At 43.5% G+C, this 23,351-nt stretch overlaps 1 protein-coding gene across 4 annotated transcripts in view; it reads right to left on the reverse strand.

The window, feature by feature from the left end:
- The window catches only part of irf2b (interferon regulatory factor 2b), a 64,081-nt gene that overhangs the window by 14,149 nt on the left and 26,581 nt on the right, over positions 1–23,351 (reverse strand). For 3 of the 4 annotated variants that reach the window (XM_073048108.1, XM_073048110.1, XM_073048109.1), the window contains 2 exons: positions 12,223–12,315; positions 4,278–4,377 (listed from right to left, as the gene is read on the reverse strand). In XM_073048108.1, coding sequence (XP_072904209.1) covers positions 4,278–4,377; positions 12,223–12,315 — 193 coding nt within the window. Of the gene's footprint in view, positions 1–4,277; positions 4,378–6,450; positions 6,583–12,222; positions 12,316–23,351 lie in introns of those variants that run through there. The other variant, XM_073048111.1, reaches the window with a different exon arrangement.

The following is a 23,351-nucleotide window of genomic DNA, read 5'->3' on the forward strand; positions in this document are numbered from 1 at the left end:
ATCATTTAAAGGTTCAAAGTTCAGGGGTTCAAAGCAAATTTATTTTCAAAGTATGTTTATGTTGACGTATACTACCCTGAGATTCATTTTCTTGTGCAGGCATTCACAGTACAACAAAAAAAGGGGGCCCTGTCGGAGTCTGTGATCGACAGCTGCACGCAAACTGCGGTTCTATTCAGGGGTGAGTTCCTGCTTCTGGACTTGGCTAACCGGCTGTTTTCGATATCTTCAGGAGCGGCCTGGAAGATGTGCGCGCTCAGGCTGCTGCTTCAGGGCGGACGACTCAATTCCTCGCCAGTGTCGCCAACCGGAACGTGCCGGTGATCGGAACATCAGGACAGTGATGCGGCTGCTTGGAGGCTTCTTTTCTCTCCGGTGGGGACAATCTGGAATCTGCTGCTTCTCGAAGTCAGGTGAGCTCGAGTAGGCGTTTCTTCATTATGCAACATCGAAGCAGCGATCTGTTGGTGCAAAGAGTGACACCTCTCTGCCCATTGTTAGCGAGAGAGAGCATGTGCCACGTCAAAGTGCTGGGTTAATGACGATAGTTTTTTTTTTGTTGGGCTGCAGATCAAGGGCTCAATGGGGGCTTGCTATTGTTTGCTTGCTGGATAATGGGCACTGATGTTTCCTGTAATATAGTTGGGGGGGAGGGTTGATGCTTTGCTGTTGCTTGTACATGGGATGTGGGTGGGGGGCTTTAAGGTTCTAAAGTTTTTCTGTCATTCATTCTTGTGGGGGGGTTTCTACTGTTTTGTGGATGTCTGCAAAGAGTAAGAATTTCAGGTTGTATACTGTATACATTCTCTGAGATTACATGGAACCATTGAAATATAATTGAATCAATGAAAAACAACACACAAAGATAGACAAACAACCAGCGTGCAAATGAAGACAAACTGTGCAATCACAAAATAAGCAAATAATGATAAAAATGAATAAGTAAATGATTAAGCCATGAAGGTTAAAATACACAAATAATGAACTTTTACTACATATAAGCCTGAAATGCTGTAATACCATGAACACGTTTCTCCTATTGCTAATTTAATGAAGTTATTTAAGCTGTTATACAACAGCTCTCTTTCCCAATTCTGATAAAATATTCCAGACTTATAGTAGTTGTTTCTCTTTCCAAAGATATTGCCTGACTTACTGAACATCTCCCACATTCAGAGCAATCCAAAAATAATTTCAAGTTTATTATGTTGGCTAAACTGCTACTAATCTGTTCTCTATAATTTTCTTATACATTCCCTCAAAAATGTTAACATTTCTTTTAGCAGGGGAGTCCTGCGGAAGGGTCTCGGCCCAAAACGTCAACTGTACTCTTTTCCAGAGATGCTGCCTGGCCTGCTGAGTTCCTCCAGCATTTTCTGTGTTGCTTAGACTTCTAGCAACTGCAGGTTTCTCTTGTTTGAACATTTCTTCCTTTCCGATTTTATTTTCAAAGTGCGGCCATAGTTTAAAACTGCGGATCGAGGCACGACTGCGCAAGCACGTAGATGTCAGCCAGTTTGAACAGCAAGAAGAGTTGAAAAGGAGACAGTAATATAGAGCAGGCGCTGGAGTGGAGAGAGACAGAGTAGGAGGGCTTTGGGTCAACGGGGCTTTGGTGGCAATGGGTCAAGGCAAGGTCAGTTATTTGTGAAGAATAGAAACAGGAAGTATGTGTGAGAGGCCGGTATTCTGTGTTGGGTGTCAGATGTAGGAAGTCCTGGTGACTCCCAGCCTCCCGGATGGCCACCTCTGCGCCAGGTGCATCGAGCTGCAGCTCCTTAGGGACCACGTTAGGGAACTGGAGATGCAGCTCGTTGACCTTCGTCTGGTCAGGGAGAGTGAGGAGGTGCTGATGGGTGCAAGAGGCCTCGGGAGACAGATAAGTGGGTAACAGTCAGGAGAGGGAAGGGTAAGAGTCAGATATTAGAGAGTACCTCTGTAGCTGTCCCCCTCAACAATAAGTACTTCTGTTTGAGTACTGTTGGAGGGGCACAACCTACCTCGGGGAGGCAACAGTGGCCACGCCTCTGGCACAGAGTCTGGCCCTGTGGCTCAGAAAGGTAGGGAAAGAAGAAGATGGCAAAAGTGGTACGGGACTCTATTGTTACGGAGTCAGACAGGCGATTCTGTGGATGCAGGAAAGAAACACAGATGGTAGCTTGCCTCCCAAGTGCCAGGGTCCAGGATGTTTCTGATCGCATCCACGATATCTTGAAGTGGGAATGTGAACAGGCAGAGGTCGTGGTACATATTGGTACCAATGACATAGGTAGGAAAAGGGAGGAGGTCCTGAAAACAGATTACAGGGAGTTAGGAAAGAAGTTGAGAAGCAGGACCACAAAGTTAGTAGTCTCAGGATTACTGCCTGTGCCACGTGACAGTGAGTATAGGAATAGAATGAGGTGGAGGATAAATGCTTGGCTGAGGGATTGAAGCAGGGGGCAGGGATTCAGATTTCTAGATCATTGGGACCTCTTTTGGGGCAGGTATGACCTGTACTAAAAGGACAGGTTGCACTTGAATCCCAGGGGGACCAATATCCTGGCAGAGAGGTTTGCTAAGGCTATTGGGGAGAGTTTAAACTAGAATTAGCTTACGAACTAAAGAGACGGAGGAAAGGGCAGTTGGCTCACAAATAGAGAAAGCTTGTAGACAGTGTGAGAGGGAGGATAGGCTGGTGATAGAGAAGGGACGCGCTCAGACTGATGGTTTGAGATGTGTCTATTTTAATGCAAGGAGTATTGTGAACAAAGCGGATGAGCTTAGAGCGTGGATCAGTACTTGGAGATATGATGTGGTGGCCTTGACAGAGACTTGGATGGCTCAGGGACAGGAATGGTTACTTCAAGTGCCAGGCTTTAGATGTTTCAGAAAGGACAGGGAAGGAGGCAAAAGAGCTGGGGGCGTGACACTGCTGATCAGACATAGTGTCATGGCTGCAGAAATGGTGGAAGTCATGGAGGGATTGTCTACTAAGTCTCTTGTGGATGGAAGTTAGGAACAGGAAGGGGTTCAATAACTCTTCTGGCTGGTTTTTATAGACCACCCAATAGTAACAGGGACATCGAGGAGCAGAAAGGGAGACAGATTCTGGAAAGATGCAATAATAACAAGGTTGTCATGGAGGGAGATTTTAATTTCCCAAACATTGATTGGTGTCTCCCTAGAGCAAGGGGTTTAGATGGGGTGGAGTTTGTTAGGTGTGTTCAGGAAGGTTTCCTGACACAACATGTAGATAAGCCTACAAGAGGAGAGGCTGTACTTGACCTGGAATTGGGAAATGAACTTGGTCAGGTATTAGATCTCTCGGTGGGAGAGCAGTTTGGAGAAAGTGATCACAATTCTATCTCCTTTACCATAGCATTGGAGATAGGAACAGACATGTTAGGAAAGCGTTTATTGCAGTAAGGGAAATATAAGGCTTAAGGTTATCAGGCTATCTTGGAAGCATACATTGGGAACAGATGTTCTCAGGGAAATGTATGACAGAAATGTGGCAAATGTCCAGGGGATATTTGCGTGGAGTTCTGCATAGGCACATTCCAATGGGACAGGGAAAGGATGATAGGGTACAGGAACCCTGGTGTACAAAAGCTGTTGTAAATCTAGTCAAGAAGAAAAGAAAAGCTTACAAAAGGTTCAAAAAATGAGGTAATGATAGAGATCTCGAAGATTATAAGGCTAGCAGGAAGGAGCTTAAGAATGAAATTAGGAGAGCCAGAAGGGGCCAGAGGAAGGCCTTGGAGGACAGGATTAAGGAAAACCAAGGCATTCTACAAGTATGTGAAGAGCAAGAGGTTAAGGCATGAGAGAATAGGACCACTCAAGTGTGACAGTGGAAAAGTGTGTATGGAACTGGAGGAGATACCACAGGTACTTAATGAATACTTTGCTTCAGTAGTCACTACGGAATAGGATCTTGGTGATTGTAGGGATGACTTAGAGTGAACGGAAAAGATTGAGCATATAGATATTAAGAATGAAGATATGCTGGAGCTTTTGGAAAGCATCAAGTTGGATAAGTCACTGGGACCAGACGAGATGTACCCCAGCCTACTGTGGGAGGTGAGGAAGGAGATTGCTGAGCTGCTGGAGTTGATATTTCTGGCTAAGACCCTTCATCAGGATTGTCTGGAAGAATCCTGTTGACTAGCAATCCCAGCTTCCCACCAGAAGGACGCCTGCTACCAGAACTACTTAAAGAAATCCATTACCGAGTTTCAAAATTTAAAAAAGTAATCAACATTGGAATTAACTCCCTCCTCTTGTTCATGTACCTGTGTGAACTGCCCAGTTTTTAAACAATGGAGCGTCCTTCTCTACGTCCCATCCATGCCGAGCAGCATGCATCCAAGGAATCTGAAATATCTTCTTTTCCTGGAAAAGTCATACCATCATTAATTTAAAGACAAGAAAGGCACATCAATTGAGAAAACTACCATCAGCACCTGACAGTTGCTGGGCAACCTAATTGCCCATCTTTGACTATGGTTCAGAAAGTAGTGGCGCACTGCTTTCTGAAACAAGTGTAGTCCTTGTACAGTTGGACGTGAAATTTCAGTGTTTTCACCAAATGACAATGGTGGACTGATGAGATTCTTCCATCCCAGCATGCAGCTGGGAGGGGAGCTTGGATGCAATGGTGTTCTATCAACCATCTACTCCAGCAGATCTCCAGGTTGGTAGATGCTTGTTGTGTCTGGGCACAACTATTTATTTTATTTATCAATTCAATAAAAAACACACACTCGGAGATGGCTTTAACTGTATTCACATTGTAGAGAGAGAGAGAATAATGTACATGCATAGACAATGGGGAGGGTCATTGCTCCAGGAGAAATTACACCTCCTCCCCCTTTAGATTAATGCAACATAAAACTGTATATGTACAAAATGTTCAATTTGCCTTGTGTCAAACCATATTCCAAATAAACATACTTTCACAACAACAGTCCATAACTAACTTCACAGTTGTAAAGATTGGTGTTTTGGGAGGCATACTGTTTCTTTAAGGATAGTGCCTCTGGATTTGTGGAGTGGCATCAGGTTTGGCAGGTGCCTTGTCAACAATAGCTTTCTTGTCCGCCTCTGGACCTGTGGAGTGGCATCGGCTTTGATAGGTACCTTGTCTAAGACAGCGTGCTTGGCTTCCAGTGTCACTGTGAGGTAAGTCTGGTGACTGTAACGTGTCTGTCTTGTAGGATCCAGTCGACTCAGGTGTGTTCTTCGGCAGATCATCCAGTGTCTGGTCCACGTGACATCTCCATGTCTGACCTCCAACATCCACTGTGTACATCAGTGCTCCAGTTTCTGTAGCTATCCTACTGGGTGTCCACTTGTCTTCTTGATAATCAAACACTAGAATTTCCTGTCCAATCTCCAAGTTCCTTGTTGCTTCACTTGGCAACTGTCTGAATGGTTTATTCTGCACTTCCTTCTGGAAGACTGGCTTCAGAAGGTCTCTGCGAGATCTCAGATCCCTACTCATGAACAGCTTTGCTAGAGTTTGATCTGTCATCGCATGAATAAAGCTCTGACACAAAAATAGGAAGTTGTCCACCTTGTGCTGTAGAGAAATGTCCTCCTTGTCCATCACTTTGATGGACTTCTTGAAGGTTTGGATAAAACCTTCAGCTAACCCATTCATGGCTGGGTGGTGGGGAGCTGACTTGAAATGTCTGATGCCATTTTTCTTCATGAACTGTCGGAATACTTCTGACGTGTATGGTGGTCCATTATCACTTTCAATTTGTTCTGGTAAGCCATTTCTGGCAAGATAGTCCTCAGAGTGCAGACAGTCTTACATGAGGTGGTTGACTTCCTTGGTATAAACTTCGGCCATTTCAAATGAGCATCCACAGCAACCAGAAAGAAGGAGTCCCTGAAGGCCCAGCAAAGTCAATATATATTTTATGCCATGGTGAAAACGGCCACTCCCACATGTGTAACGGTGCCTACGGCGGTGCATTTTGAATTTTCTGGCATCCCAAACAGCTTTCCGCCAAGCCTTCAATCTGTTTATCTATTCCCGGCCGCCACACGTGGCTCCGGGCCACACTCTTCATCTTGACTGTACCCAGTTGTCCTTCCTGCAAGATTTTTAAAACTCTGGTGCACAGTTTAGAGGGAACCACAACACGATATCCACACATCAACGTTCTTTGACATACTGACAGACGGTCTTGTCTCACTGAGAACTCTGTGAGAGTTACCATGAGCGGGTCATCCTTGCAGGGTGATTTCACAGACTTTTGACAATGTTGGATTATTCCTCGTTTCCCTTTGTATTTTGGAATTTGTTACCGGCAACAGGTCCACCAATATGGTGTGGAAAACTTCTGCTGGGTCAACTAGTGGAGTGGAGTCGCAGCAACAATCTTGCACTCAACGTCAGTAAGACAGAAGAGCTGATCGTGGACCTCAGGAAGGGTAAGACGGAGGAACACTTACCAATCCTCATAGAGGGATCAGAGGCGGAGAGAGTGAGCAGTTTCAAGTTTCTGCGTGTCAAGATCTCTGAGGATCTAACCCGGTCCCAACATATTGATGCAGCTAGAAAGAAGGCAAGACAGCGACTATATATCATTAGGAGTTTGAAGAGATTTGGTATGTCAACAAAAACACTCAAAAACTTCTATAGATGTACCATGGAGAGCATTCTAACAGGCTGCATCACTGGTATGGGGGGAGGGGGGAGGCTACCGCACAGGACCGAAAGAAGCTTCAGAGGGTCATACATTTAGTCAGCTCCGTCTACTAGCCTACAAAGTACCCAGAACTTCAAGGAGTGGTGTCTCAGAAAGGCAGTGTCCATTCATAGGGACCCCCAGCACCCAGGGTGTGCCCTTTTCTCACTGTTACCATCAGGCAGGAGGTACAGAAGCCTGAAGACACACACTCAGCGATTCAGGAACAGCCTCTTCCCCTCTGCCATCCGATTCCTAAGTGGACATTGAACCCTTCGCAGGACTTTTAATCTATTCAATATACATATAACGTAAATGATTTACTTATTTATTTATTTTTACTTTTTTTTTTCTTCTATATTATGTATTGCATTGAACTGCTACTGCTAAGTTAACTCATTTCACAATACATGTTGGTGATAATAAACCTGATTCTGATTTTGATTCCCAGTATGTAGACTTTTTTCCTTCCGCTGCCAATAGCAGAAGATGTGACAAGCCATCAGCATTGCTGTGCTGTCTGGTACCCTTGAACTCTATGTCATAAGAATGGGCACCTAGAAATAGTGCCCAATGTTGTAACCAGGTTACAGTTGTCACTGGAATTCCCTTCCTGGGATTGAAAATGGACACAAGGGGCTGATGATCTGTCAACAGCGTAAATTTCTGTCCGTAGAGGTAGTGGTGAAACTTCTTTATTCCCCAGACTAGACTAAGGACCTCTCGGTCAATCTGTGTGTAGTTACATTCTACGTTCGTCAGTGATCTTGAAGCAAATGCAATTGGACATTCAGATCCATTTTAACATATAAATGGCAAGAGTGTTTCTTGCTGCACCAAAAGCTATCCACACAAGTGGAGACAATTCCAACACAGTTCTGAACTGCATCTTCAGTCAAGAGGCTTTCTCACTGCCACAAAATACCCAACTTCTAACCTGCAACTAGTAACAGTGACAGGTATGTGCTGGGCCAATGGAACATTTTATCAATTCTGGGCCCCCTGCCACTGTTGGTGAGAAATTTCTCCATAGCAAAGTCAAGGGGATGGGTTAGAGTCTCTCATATTGGAAATGTATGCTATTGGCCCATATTTAGGGCAGCATGGTAACATAGCAGTTAGCTATTACTGCGCCAGCAACCTGGGTTCAATTCTGTTGCTGTCTGTAAGGAGTTTGTATGTCCTTCCCGTGACCATGTGGGTTTCTTCCCACAATCCAAAGTTAATTGTTCATATCACTGTAACTGGCTGGTGCAGGCTTATTGGGCTAGAAGAGCCTGGATCCATGCTGTGTCTCGGAAAATAAATGTTTCTGCCTGTGGGTACGAATTGCGTCATACCCTGAAAACGGGAACTAAATACATGTAGTCCTTAGTGAATAGGTTCACTTCTAACCTAGTGATGACCAACCACTCCTGGAGATTTTTTCCTCTCAATTCACAGTTTACTTCACATTTCCAAAGGCAGTTTGCAGTTAGATCTCATCAAGATTTGTTCTGTCATGGAAACGGGAGTACGAGGAGTGCATCTTAGTAGGGAGGTCTTCTTTTACAGATTGACACATTTTCATCTACTGTCTTTTAAGTTCAATACTCAACACTCACAAACCTTGGCATCTCTGCAGCAAACTTGTAAGTCAAACTGTTGGCAGAATTTCAGATGATGATGAGACAGCATGCAGGAGCAAGATAGATCAGCTGATTGAGCGGTGGTGCAGCAACAACCTCGCACTGAGACCAAAGCATTGTGAATTTCAGAAAGGGCAAGACAAGCGAACACACACCAGTCCTTACTGAGGGATCAGAAGTGGAAAAGGTGAGCATCATTAAGGACCCCATCACCCAGGACATGCCATTTTATCATTGCTCCCATCAGGCAAGAGGTACAGGAGCTGTAAAGCACAGACTCAATGAATCAGGAACAGCTTCTTCCCCTTGCCATCAGATTTCTGAAAGGACAGTGAACTCATGAACACTACCTCTCTATCTACTCTTTCTGTTTTCTCTTTTTGCATTACCTATTTAACTGTTTTCATACACACACACACACACACACACACACACACACACACACACACACACACACACACACACACACACACACACACACACACACACACACACACACACACACACACACACTTCTTATTGTAAGTTACAGATTTTATTATGTATTGCAATGTACTGCTACCGCAAAACAACAGATTTCATGACATTTGCGGTGATTTTGAACCGGATTCTGACGTACTTTGAACTTTGAGAAATTTGATCTTAAACAAGGTATGCTCTAGGAATTGTGCAAAAAAGGGTTGTCTTGGAGTGAAAAGCAGGGACCAGAATCCTTATGGTGATATATGTTCTCCAACAGACACAGAGAAGTAATGGCACAGCCATGGAGCCATAACTATGCTGTGCCAGAGATCCCAGGTTCCATTCTGACTTTTGCCTACTGACTGCGAGGAGTTTAAACGTACTCTGTATAACTGAGGGTTTCTGTTAAATGCTCCAGCTTCCTCCCACATCATAAAGGAGAATTGCTGAATATGCAAATTGGCCACTGTGAATTGCTCCCAGTGTATAAGTGGGAGGGGATGGGCTAATGAGATTGTTGGTAGAGCAAAATATGTGACTAATCTAGGATTTGGGCAAATATGTGATTGATGACAAAGTCCAAGTCAAGTTTATTATCAAATGCACAACTACCTGGAGGCACAGATCCAATAAGCAACAAAGTTTCAGCATTATCACAGGCATGTAGCACTACACAAGAAGCATTCACAATAAAAACATAAATTAAATATAAATAATACACACCTTTGACATTTGAACAAAGAAAACAAACTCCATTTCAGTGCAAAGTGATCATAGTGTTGCTAAAGTGTAGTGACCAGCATTGTGCCTGTTAGTTCAAGAACTGAATGTTTGAAGGGAAGTACCTGTTTTTGAACCTGGTGGTTTTTCTACCTCCAGCCCCAAAATAGCTGCAGGAAGATGGCAATGCCCAGGATGGTGGGGATCTTTGATAATGAATATCTTCAAAAGATTCAGAGTACAAAGTATATTTATTATCAAAGTATGTAAGAGAATACAACCCTGAGATTCATCTTCCTGCAAGCATCCACGAAACAAAGAAACACCATGCAACCCGCTCAAAGAAAACGTTAAACACACAATGCACAAAAAAAAGAATAAATCGCGCAAACAGCAAAAAATGAGCAAATGATACACAGGATATTAAACATCAAACCGTACTGCTTGTGAAACGTTCTGCAAATGTTCAGTTTGATTCAATTTAGTGTTGTGTCATCCACTGACTGCAGGCCGCAGAGCCAGTCCACCAGAATCAAAATCACGCCAAGTAGCAACGAGAAAAGTAACTAGGAACCACAAGCACATCATAACATGGACTGTAGAGTTCTCTAAAACTGAATCCAATTCACAAACCAGACCAATCAAACCTTGCTGATTTCCTTAGACTCCAAAGACCTAATACTCCTGCCCCTTCCTCTGGCAGTAGCAAGCAAGAGAGAGAGGGAGAGAAACCTGATAAATGCAGGCAGGTGATGCTGAACACCCGCTTGCCTTCTGCTTTCATCCTCGTTGCTTTCAATCTCGTTTGATGCTTTAATCGGTGAGCTGATCATGGGTTTGCACTCCGCCATTAGGCCGCACACTCCATTCTCAACCTCACTGAATTCCCTCAGAGACAGCTCAGTCAGCCCACAAGCATATTATCAAAATATAAATTACAGGCCCCAATTGCACCCAGATTAGTAGTAAATGTATAATTAAAAGAAGAAGAAGAAGTGGTTTTGTGAACTGTTAGTTGCATTTGTCGCTGGTAGCATCTTGCATCACAGGAGGCAGTACCTCCTGTAGATAATACTAATGGTGGAGAGGGAGGTTCCCCTGATGCATGGGCTGAGTCCACTATTCTCTGCAGCTTCTTACACTGTTGCGTTGCCCTACCAGTCCATGATGCAACCAGTCAGGATACTTTCAACGGTACATCTGTGGAAGTTAGTTAGAACATTCAGTGACAAGCCAAGCCTCCTTAAACTTCTAAGAAAGTAGAAACTAGCACCTTCCTTGTGATTGCATCTATGTGCTGGGCCCAGAAATATGTTGACGCCCAGTGCAGACTCATGTGCTGAAGTTATCTCTCCAAGTCAGGCATCTGTTGCTGCACAGTAGCAGTGTGGGACTGTTAGGATTTAGAATGCACCGGTGGCAGCTTCTTGTTCAAATGTTTTGCTATCTTCGTTACCCTGGTAACAAGTCAACATTCAGAAGCACGTGAAGCTGAGATCTAGTATAACTGCAGGGATCATAATCCGAGCAAATTTGCTGCTTCAGAGCACATCGGTGAGATAATGCAGAACAGAATTGGGTCCTTTATGCTGTTGCTGGCAATCATTTTTCACAGAAGACAAATAATGACTGGCTTAATCCAGAGGCACTTCCCAGGGGAATTTGAAGCTAGCAGACTTTGTCCCACAAAAGGCGGGTTTCCTGGTGGCATCCATTTCAATTCAGCTTCCCGTTCCCATTTCAGACATGTTGGTCAATGGTTTCCTCTACTGCCACGATAATGCCACACTCAGGTTGGAGAAGCAACCTCATATTCCATCTGAGTAACCTCCAACCTGATGGCATGAACATTCAGGAACATCTCTAACTTTCGGTAATTTCTCCTTCCTCCCCCACCCTTTTTCCACTGCCTATTCTGGTCCCCCTCTCAACCCTTCTCCTATCCTCACCTGCCCATCACCTCCCACTGGTGCTTCCCACACCCACCACCATCCTTTGGTCCCGTGGTCCACTGTCCTTCCCCAACAGATTCCATCTTCTTCAGCACTCAGCCTCTCCCACCTACCACTTCCTAACTTCTTACTTCAAATCCCCTGTCCCACCTACCCTCCTTCCCCCTCACCTGGTTTTACCAATCAACTGCCAACTTATGCACCTTCCCCTCCTCAGCCTTCTTATGCTCCCCTTCCTTTCCAGACCTGATGAAGGGTCTTGGCCAGAAACAATGACTGTTTATTCCCCTCCATAGACCTGCTGAGTTCCTCCAGCACTCTGTGTGGGTTGCTCTCGACTGCAGGCCAAAATTGTGCAGATTGTGGGAGTATGGGCTGGCATGAAACCCTGTTAAGAAGGTAACTTTTAAAGGAGGTAAGGTTAAAATCTTTATGGAGGAAGTTCCAAAATCGCATGGAGTAAAGAAAGGTGAGGCAATGCACACAGGCAGGCATCAGAGCAACAGGCATTGGAATGGCAGCTGTACTGCGTACGTAGCTATCAGACAAGTTTACCTGACAAACAACCCATAATGCACCCTCTCGATCTCACATTCCAGTGAGTAGCATTAGAATTTATCCAGTAACTCAGGGAATAGACTGTTTTTACCTTTACATCATAGACAAAGATTTCCGCTAGACAATTCAAACCCAAATTATATACAAAGAAATCAAAGGAATAGATCCGTATCATCAATTCACACAGATGTTTTCAGAAGATTATAGAGATCTTACCTTGTTTAGCCATTTTAAACCCGGTATTTTATTTGAATTTATTTGCTCTTCTAGCCATGGGCGCATACGCATTCTTTCCACAGGCATCGCCACCTATAATAAGAAGTAGCAAAATGAGCCTCTGTAATCACTACTTTCACTCTGAGAAAAGGAAGTCCAGGAAATATAAAGATGGATTTTCCTTTGCTCTGCTCACCCTGGCTAATCACTCTTTAAACTTTCTGCTGTTTACTGCTGAACACTCTTAAGAAACTTCTACAGGTGCACAGAGCGAGACAACCTGACCCAAAGTGAGATGTGGGACTGCTGGGTGCTTGTTCTTGCAGAAACATTGCTCCAGAACAACATTCCATGCACCATCAATCTTCAGGCTATGCAGGGACTTGGGGATTTGTGACAATATTATTTTGTGACCGTATGTGCTAATGTAACTAAATGTGCTGGCACTGCACATACTACGTTTTGCACCCTGGTCCCAGAGGAAAGCTGGATTCATGTTTATGGTTGAATGACAACTAACCTTGAACTTGGAAGTATTATAACTGGATAAATCATGGTCTGATACAACAACTCGAATGCACAGGAATATGAAAGGTGAGGAGATGAGTGGATTCAGCCCAATACAATATGGGCATATCCCTCCCCACCACTGGTAACATGGTAGGCGCAGAAAGGATGGTAAAGGTGGCATGGGTTTAAAACACATTGCACTGCCTTTCACCTCAATGGGAAGCTTTACCAATTGGTCTTCAAATCCGGGAGCCAAGGTAGCATAGCAATTACCATGAAGCTATTACACTCAGCGTTGCAGTTCGGAGTTCAATCCCAGTGTCGTCTGTAAGGAGTCTCTGTACATCATCCCCATGGAATACATGAGTTTCCTCTGTGTCTTCCGGTTTCCTCCTACAGTCCAAAAACCTACCGGATAGGTTAATTGGTCATTGTAAATGTCCTGTGATTGGGTTTGGGTTAAATTAGGGTTACTGGGCAGTATGCCTCAAACCTACTCTGTGCTGTGTCTCTAAATAAATAATTACCAAAAGTCAAGGAATATATTGAGTTTGGTATTCCAAACATAAATACAGCCAAGGTGTATTGCTTACACCCTTATCAACACCTGCATGAGGGAAAGAGTGTGACAAATGTGACTTCAATATCCAGCAGTAAAATGTTTATGGGACTGTTGGCTTCAATGGAACCAAACCTGTTGTAATGGAAGTGGTTGGGAGTTTCCTAAGTTTTCTGATTTTATTTCAAATTTCCAGAGTGCAAGATTTTGCATTTGTAACCCCTCTCAAGTTTCCCTTAATTGCTCTCCATCAAACCTACTTTATAATTCATTCTATAGATTTAGAAAATAAACTTCCCTTGATAAATAAAACAGTATCTTGCATGGAGGGGATGCCCGAGTTTCGTAACTATAACACACATCACAACTACAAGCAACATAATATGACTTGTTTAGATGTGGTGTGGTTTGGAAAAATACCGTTTAATTTTCCTTAGCTTTCATTTGCATTTCTTTCATGTATCCCATAAATATTGAATGACAAGATCCTCAGCAGCCTCCTGCTACCTGGGCTAAGGAATATTTATTTCATTTTGAAGATTAGAGCAACTAGGTTACATTTGAAAATAACAAAACCTAAAGTGAACTGGGACTACATGTAAAATGCGTCATTAATAGTTCAGATAGGCATTCACAATTAAACTCCCGCCGACTACAATGGAAATTAATCTTTTATTTTACAACAGTCAAAGATCCCATCTGGAATGACAGACGGAAGGCAAAAACGTCCAGGTGCACAAAAGCAGACTAGTTGTAAGCTGTAATTAAACCTTATTTGTATTTGTAAAGTAACTGGTACAATGCGGATCTCCACAACAAAGGAGAAAGGAGATGCTGATCTCTAGAGATGTGAAGATGACAATCAAAGCCAAAACCCACAGCATCAAACCCTCAAGGGTTTAGAGTGCATCCTAAATATTACACGCTTATACCATTTTTAGTTCTTTAAATTTAAAAAAAAATCTAGGAGTATATAGGAAGAGGTTTTGAATAAATATGCTTTGAATAATATTTACCATTGAAGCAAATTATTCAAGATATTGAAGAGACAAAAACATCAAGAAGTGATTGAGTAGAGAGGGGGAGAGAGAAGGAGCTGGCTGATCCAACAGTGTACTGTATGATCACTTCACTTTGTGATTAAGGGTTCACCCCCAAGTCCCCAGATTCAAACAACAGACCAACAAACTCTTTCATGCCTCCCAATATTCTGTGTCTCAGGTACCACATATCATTAAATGGCAGTTTTGGGCCAGTTGTCTGCAAGTCAAAGGGTGTGGACTCGAAACTCTTTCAATAGAATTAATCTTATGATCCGGACTGCTGATTTTAGTGCCGAGTCGAGAGAGATTATCACACTTGGGACAGTTGCCTTTCAAGTGACCAATCATCAGACTGCCCCTTAAAGTGGATATAAATAAGTCCCTTACACTTTTGGAAGAAGAGCCAAGTATTTTTCCTGATGTCTGGGCCAATCAAAATCGTTGAAAGAGATCAGAATCAGGTTTAATATTACAGGTATATGTCATGAAATTTGTTAACTTTACAGCAGCTGTACAATGCAACACATGATAATATAGAAAAAATAAATAAGTAAATCAATTATAGTAAACATATATATGTATATGAAATAGTTAAGAATAGCGCAAACACAGAAATAATAAGAAAGTGAGCAACACGCACAAAATGCTGAAGGAACTCAGCAGGCCAAGCAGCATCTACGGAGAAGAGTACAGATGTTTCAGGCCCAGACCCTTTGGCAGCACTGAAGAAAAAAAGATGAGTAGTAGATTTAAAAGGTGGGGGGAAGAGAGAAACACAGGGTGATAAGTAAAACCGGGAGGGGGAAGGATGAAGTAAATAGCTGGGAGGTTGATTGGTGAAAGAGATACAGTGTTGGAGAGGGGGGAGTCTGATAGGTGGGGATAGAAGGCCGTGGAAGAAATAAAAGAGGGAGGAGCACCAGAGGGAGACGATGGGCAGTCGTGGAGATAAGGTGAGAGAAGGAAAATGGGATGGGAACTGGAGGAGAGGCGGGGGTTGGGGCATTATCAGAAGTCCGAGAAATCGATGTTCATGCCATCAGGTTGGAGGCTACCCAGACGGAATATAAGGTGTTGTTCCTCCAACCTGAGTGTGGCCTCATCACAACAGTAGAGGAGGCCATGGATTGACTTATCAGAATGGGAATGGGAAGTGGAATTAAAATGCGTGGCCACTGGGAGATCCCACTTGTTTGGCGGACAGAGCGTAGGTGTTCAGCAAAATGGTCTCCCAAACTATGTCAGGTCTCACCAATATACAAGAGGCCAAACTGGGAGCACCAAACACAGTAAATGACCCCTACAGACTCATAGGTGAAGTGTCGCCTTACCCGGAAGGAATGTTTGGGGTTCTGAATGGTAGTGAGGGAGGAGGTGTAGGGGCAGGTGTAGCACTTGTTCTGCTTGCAAGGATAAGTGCCAGGAGGGAGATTAGAGGGGAGGAACAAATGGACAAGGGAGTCATGTAGGGAGCGATCCATGTGGAAAGCAGAAAGTGGGGGGAGAGAAAGATGTGCTTGGTGGTGGGATCCCATTGGAGATGGCAGAATTTGCAGAGGGTTACATGCTGGACGTGGAGACTGGTGGAGCGATAGGTGAGGATAAGAGGAACCCTATCCCTCGTAGGATGATGGGAGGATGGGGTAAGAGCAAACGTGCATGAAATGGAAGAGATGCAGTGTAGGGCAGAGTTGAAGGTGGAGGAAGAGAAGCCCCTTTCTGTGAAAAAAGGACATCTCCTTCGTTTTAGAATGAATGTCTTCATCCTGAGAGCAGATGCAGCGGAGAAGGGTCTTGGCCCAAAACATCAAATCTATCTTTCCCCATAGATGTTGCTTGTCCTGCTGAGTTCCTCCAGCATTTTGTGTATGTTGCTTGGATTTCCAGCATCTACAGATCCTCTTTGTGTTAAAAAAGTGAGGCTTTGTTCATGGGCTCAATGTTCATTTGGGAATTGGATGGCAGAGGGGAAGAAGCTGCTCTTGAATCACTGAGCGTGTGCCTTCAGGCTTCTGTATCTCCTTCCTGATGGTAGCAATGAGATGAGGGCACGTCCTAGGTGATGGGGGTCCTTAATAATGGATGCCATCTTTCGAAGGCACCGCTCCTTGACGATATCTTGGATACTACGGAGGCTAGTATCCAAGATGGACTTGACCAGTTTTACAACTTTCTGTAGATTTTTTCAATCCTGTGTAGTAGACCCACCCCCCATACTAGACAGTGAGGCAGCCTGTCAAAATGCTCTCCACAGTACATCTATAGAAATTCTCAGGTGCTTCAGGTTACAAACCAAATCTCCTAATGAAATATAACCACTGTCTTCCCTCCTTTATAGCTGCATCGATATGTTGGGACCAGGTTAGTTCCTCAGAGATACTGACATCCAGGAATTTGAAATTGCTCACTCTCTCCACTTCTGATCCCTCAATGAGGATTGGTTCGTGTTCCCTCGTCCTACCCTCTCTGAAGTCCACAATCAGCTCTTTGGTCTTCCTGGCATTGAGTGCAAGGTTGTTACTGCGACACCACTCAACTAGCTGGTATATCTAGCTCCTGTATGCCCTCTCATCTCCGTCTGAGATTCTGCCAGTTATAGATGACCTTTGAACTATGCCTAGCTACACAATCATGGGTTTAGAGAGAGTAGAGCACTGGGTGCACCAGTGTTGATCATCAATGAGGAGGAAATATTATTACCAATCTGCACAGTCTGTGGTCTTCCAGTTAGGAAGTCGAGGATCCAATTGTAGATGAAGTTATAGAGGCCCAGGATTCATTGCTTATTGATCAGGACTGTAGGAATGGTGTTAAATGCTGAGCTATGGTCAACGAACATCATCCAATACAACCAATAGGTATTTATATTATCCATGTCAGCAGAGGCCATGTGCAGATCCATTGAGATTGCAACGGCTGTAGACCTACTGTGGTGTTAGCAAATTGCAGTGGGTCCAGGTCTTTGCTGAGGCAGAAGCATAATAGCCATGACCAACCTCTCAAAGCATTTCATCACCATAGATGTGAGTGTGATTGGGTGGAAGTCATTAAGGCAGCTCACACTATTCTTCTTAGGCACTGGTATAAGTGTTGCCCTTCCAAAGCAGGTGGGAATTTCCGACTGTAGCAGTGAGAGATTGAAAATGTCTTTGAATACTCCAGACAGCTGGTTGGCACAAGTTTTCAGAGACTTACCAGGTAGGTACTCCATCGGGACCTGCCACCTTGCGAGTGTTTGGCCTTCTGAAAGACAGCCTGACATCAGCCTCTGAGACAGAGATCACAGGGTCATCAGGTGCAGTCGCAGGGATCTTCACAACTGTAAGATTCTCCCTTTCAAAGTAGGCAGAAAAGGTGTTGTGCTCGTCTGGTAGTGGAGCGTCGCTGCCATTCAGGGTTTCGCTTTGTAAGAAGTGATGTCCTGCAAACCCTGCCAGAGTTGACATGCATCCAATGTCGCCTCCAACTTCGCTCTAAACTGTTTCTTCACTCTTGAAATAGCCCTCCACAAGTCATACCTGGTTTTCTTGTACAGACCTGGGTCACCAGACTTAAATGCCACAGACCTAGCCCGTTCCTCCTGGTTGAGCAGACGACGTACCTCCTGGTTCATCCATGGCTTTTGGTTTGGGAATGTACAGCAAGCTTTAGTGGGCACACACTCATCCATACAGGTTTTAATGAAGTCAGTAACAACTGTAGCATACTATCCTATGAATATAATCCAACACGTTCTACCTTGGATCCCCAGATGAAACGGAAGTGGCTCAGATTATTGTCACAGCAGAGGAGCAGAGTGTGAGCACTCCTGCAGCGAGTAGAGCACTTCCTACACGAAGACCAGCTTCCCAGCACCTTCGTGCACTTGGACGACAGCAAAAGGAACGATGGACTGGCCGGGCCTTTGGCCGAAGAGCATGGCAACACTCTTCCTGTAGCCGACTCTGGCCCCTGATACCAACTGACTGGTGATAGATGCAGACCAACCTGTGGACAGACTAGGATGCCCACATCTAAGCCTTGTGTGTGTGATGCTTGATGGCAGCTACCAGGGGAGATCACAGCACTTTGCTGAGATTCATGGGAAGGGAGTACTAAAGAGCTTCCCTCCATTGCAGCTACCGAGAACATGCAGAAGGGGCATCAATGAGAGGAAATGAGGCAGATGGATAGGGGCGAGGAGGTTGCAGATGTCCTCAGTTTGACTGGGCACTCACCACATATCCACCCTATTCAGTCACAGTGTCATTGTGTACTACCCAGAAGGAGGCCCATTTGCCCACAATGTCCTTTAATCTATCTACTCTAATCCTACTTACCTGCATTCAATCCATAGTCTTACATGCCTTGGCAACTCAAGAATTATCTAGATGTTTTTTAAATATCTTGAGATAATCTGTCTTCACCACTTTCAGGCTGCGCATTCGAGTCTCTGTGAGGAAAAACTCCCCGAGAAGCCATCTGAACCTTCCACCCCTCACCTTAAGCCAAACTGAAAACTGACCCTGTGCCCATGCACGGTGGAGATAGCACCATGGTGACTGTGCACTGAACTGTGCAGAAGAGCTGTGATAGGTTATAGAACAACCAGCGACATTGTACTGAACAAAGAAGCAGGCAAGAAAAATCATTGCCGACACTGCCCACCCTCCAAATTGACTTTTCCAAATGTTCCCTTCTGGAAACCACTATTAAAACAAAAAGTTCAAGACATCTTAAATGTTTCTTCCCCCAGACAGTTAATCTAATCAACCATCCTGGTAACCCCCCCCCACCACTCCCCTCTACTGATTACCTCAGTCACTGCACTACACTGTAAACACTTTAAACAACTATTTATAATGCTGTTTACACTGTAAATACATGCTGGTATTTATGCACATTTTATTCCATATCCAAAATTTAACCTCCAACTTATTTGTATATAATTCTTAATTCCTAATTTTTTATAATTGTTGAATGTTATATTTTTGCCGTGGCATGCCAACACCCTACAGCAAATTCTTAATACCTGTAAGTGTATATGGTGAGTAAAGCTGATCCTTGATACTCAAGACTGACAACTACAGTGGAAGTCTTGGGGCAATTTAGACATACCCCCCATGCCAATCTGCTGTGGGATTTGCTCCTTGATTCTTAAGAGTTATAATTTTAGGCCAATAGGTCACAGAGTGGGTGTTCCGTATTGAACTGCGTCATGAGATATACGTCTGTTGCTAGGGTAATGTCGGACATGGTAAGGTAAACTGTAATTTCCATACGGTCACTAATTAATCTGGAAATGGTACCTGGTTTCTAAAAGACAAAGTTGTTGTAAACCATGTGGCATAACTGAGGATCTGTTGCTTAAATAAAAGTTGGTAAAAAGTTTTTAAAAAAAAGGAAATGGTCAATAGAGCAGAAAATTTTTAATCTACTGCTAGTTTCCCAATTTACGTATAAAGTCCATCATTTCTTCTTATAATGACCAGAGGGCATGTAAGGTGTGAGGGGAGGTTCAAAGGAGATGTGCAGAAGTTTTCTTTTACATCGTGTTACAAATGCACTGCCAGGGGAGTTAGTGGTGGCAAATAAAATAGAGGCATTTAAAAGCCTCTTAAATAGGCACATGAATATGCAGAGTATGCGGGGATATGGGCCGTGTGCAGATAGACGGGATTAGTTTAATTCAGAGTAATTTGCTCAAACACAAGGGCCTGTTTCCTGTGCTGTACTGTTCTATGTTACAACACCTGTTACCATCCTTGAGGTGTCAAATACAAAGTGACCACTGGCTGTGCAACATCATTTCCCTTTCAGAGACCGATTACATAGTTGACCCTAACATGCTGAATCCTGGCTGGAGGCCATTGTCACAGCTGGCACTGCAAACTGATACTGTAATGTCAACGAAATGGAAAGTACGAATTTGAAATTAATGTTAAAGCATGTCTTAGAAGCAGTGTAGCAAGGGTTGTTAGTTTGAAACTAATTCAGATGGGAAAAGAGACTACCATTAGCTAACACACATGCCCCTTGCCTTAACATAGCCTAAAGTTCACTTACAACCAACAGCACAGCAGAACGTTCCCTGCACGTTTCGTAGCTGAAAAGGGGTGGGGGGGGGGGGGTGGGGGAGACAAATCTTAGGGTTGTATGCTGCACTTGATAAAACCCTGAAAATTGTTACAGATTTACATCATTCACCTTTACTGGAAAACTTACCTCTGCCAAGCACAAGCTATCAATCTTTGCTATGAGGGAAATTACACAGTATCAAAGACTGTTCTGTCCTCTTCTCCTCTCTGCCACCCGGGAGGAGGTACAGGAGCCCAGAGATCCACACTCAACAATTCAGGAACAACTTCCTCAACCCTGCAATCTGATTACCCAATGGTCCATGTACACATGAACACCACCTCATTATTTGTTCTTTTTGCACTACTGTATATGTATTTGGTAATTGTGTTTTACAGCAGCAGTACAGTACAAGACAGAAAATTACTATCGAATTGCACAGTACATATGATAATAAATCTGATTCTGATTCCAAAGCTGTTTTAACGGTCTCTTTTGCAATCTAATATAAGGCAACATTGTCAACTCTTCAACATTTAAACATCCTGATCCAGGTTAGCTTTAGAATGGGTCTTTCTCCTGGTTTAAATCTGGATCTACTGCCATATATTGTAGGTTAAACAGTTAACATATTGTGTTTATTTAATCTTTTCATTGGAACAGAGGGCCGTATTTACTTAATGCCATGGTGATAAAATTAAAACTGGAATTTTGATTGATCTCTTAGCATCCACTTTGTATTACAAAGCTAACAAATATCCCAGCCCTGCTGAAAATTGCAAAATATCAGTAAACAAATCAAAGGCGGAGTACACTATAACCATTAGTCATTTCTAAACTATAAGGACTCTGAATAAAGGGGGAGTTTAGGCAGGTTAGGACTTTATTCAGTGGAGTAGAGGAGACTGAAAAGTGACCTCATAGAGAGGCATAACATCATGATGGCCATAGACTAAGTGAATTCTCAAAGTCTTTTTATCCCTAGGGAAAGGAAGTCAAGAACAAAATGGCAAAGGTTCAAGGTGGGCCGGGATAGTTTTAAAAGAAAACTGAGGGGCAGCTTCTACATGCAGAGAGTGGCCAGTACAGTGAATTCCGGTTATTTGGGCCATCAGTTTAATCGGACCAGCTGCTTATTTGGGACAGCTCTCAAAGAACAAGAACTAATCAAGAAAATGGCCGGGATTCCCTTCGTTTATTTGGAACACTACGCCGTTGAATTGAGACAAGGGACTGTTACCAAACGGTTTCTAACCAGCGACATCACGTGCACCAGTGTGGCTGTTAAACACCGCATCGTGCTTAGAGCAAACGGTTTTAAATAACCACAGTTGCGTGCAGTTTTGGGTTATGTTGGTGCAATGGACACCAATTCAAAAGCAGCCAGTTTTAATAGTTTTGTTTTTTATTTTGACTTTAAAAAAATTCTCACCCTGCCAAGGTGCCCTGAAAAGATTTGCCACTAGCCAAAAAAATTGGACCAAATTAAAAGCTATCCACCTATCACCACGTATTTATTGTCTACCTCCGGCAGGAAGGCAATGAAGGCAGTCCATTATCTGCATTAGGGTTCTGCACAGAATTTGTTCATTTACAGTCAATCAGAGTAACATGACAGCAAACACTGTATGAATTCCTCCATTAGGAACCCATACACAGTTTTATAGTCTGGTTCAGTAGTAGTACTGGTAATGTTCTACTTTGCTCTGTATTTTTTTTAAATACATAATTTGTTACTCCGTTTATTACAAATGATAGTTTGTTTCTTTATACCTTTTTAACTATTTCCATGAAACCCCAGTTAATTCGGGCAGTCGCTTAACTGGGCCAAAATGTACTGTCTGATATGTTCCAATTAAATGGAATTCACTGTATTTGGAATGAACTGCCAATGGAAGTGATTTATGTTGCCACAACAATACATTTAAAAGACACTTGGACAGGGACATAGTAAGGAAATGTTTAAAGCCTAATGTAAGCAAATAGGACTAGCTTAGATGGGCATCTTGGTCAACATGGGTGAATTGGCCCAAAGGGCTTGTTTCCACTCTGGAAAACCCTATGACTATTACTTAATATCACAGCGCAATATCCTCCAGAAAGCATGATGTTAGCTTTCAACCACTGCAATAGCTCAATCTTTTAAGCTACAGAACATAAAGTTAAACATGTAAGATTTTTTCCCCTAGTGTTCAGTGTTACAAATAACTTGAATTCTCCCCTGTACAGGTTTGCCCCATTCATAATGTAAAAACGTGAGCAAAAGTGACACAGTATGTGTTTCTGTCAGAGCTCCAGTTCCCTCTAACATTCCAAGGACATGCTAGTACTGTACATTACTGATAGTGACATGAGAATCAGAGAGGCATCTGAGCACGATTCTCCCTGCAATTTGCCTATCGCCGCAAAAGGTCTACAGCAGATGCTCTAGCTCTACTTGGCCTTCGATCACCAGGACAATAGTAATACCTCGGCTGCTGTTTATTGATTACAGCTCAGTGTTCAAAACCATCATACCCTCAGTCCTAATCAACCAGCTCCAACACCTGAGTCTCTGTACCTGCCTGTGCATCTGGGTCCTTGACTTCCTCACTGGAAGACCACAGTGTGTGAGGATCGGAAAGAACATCTCCTCCTCGCTGATGATCAACACTGATGCACCTCAAAGATGCGTACTTAGCCCACTGCTCTACTCTCTACCCACAACTCCGTGGCTAGGCACAGCTCAAATGCCCTCTACAAATTTGCTGATGGCACAACGACTGTTGGCAGAATTTCAGATGGTGACAAGGAGGTGTACAGGAATATGTCAGATCAGCTGGCTGAGTAGTGTCACAGCAACTACACTGCACTCAGCATCAGTAAGACCAAGGAATTGACTGTGGGCTTCAGAAAAGGAAAGCTGAGGGAACACACAACAGTCCTCATCAAGGGATTACAGTGAAAAAGGCGAGCAGTTC

This window comes from Hemitrygon akajei, chromosome 6, assembly GCF_048418815.1.
Source record: "Hemitrygon akajei chromosome 6, sHemAka1.3, whole genome shotgun sequence".
In the NCBI taxonomy this organism is placed as follows: domain Eukaryota; kingdom Metazoa; phylum Chordata; class Chondrichthyes; order Myliobatiformes; family Dasyatidae; genus Hemitrygon; species Hemitrygon akajei.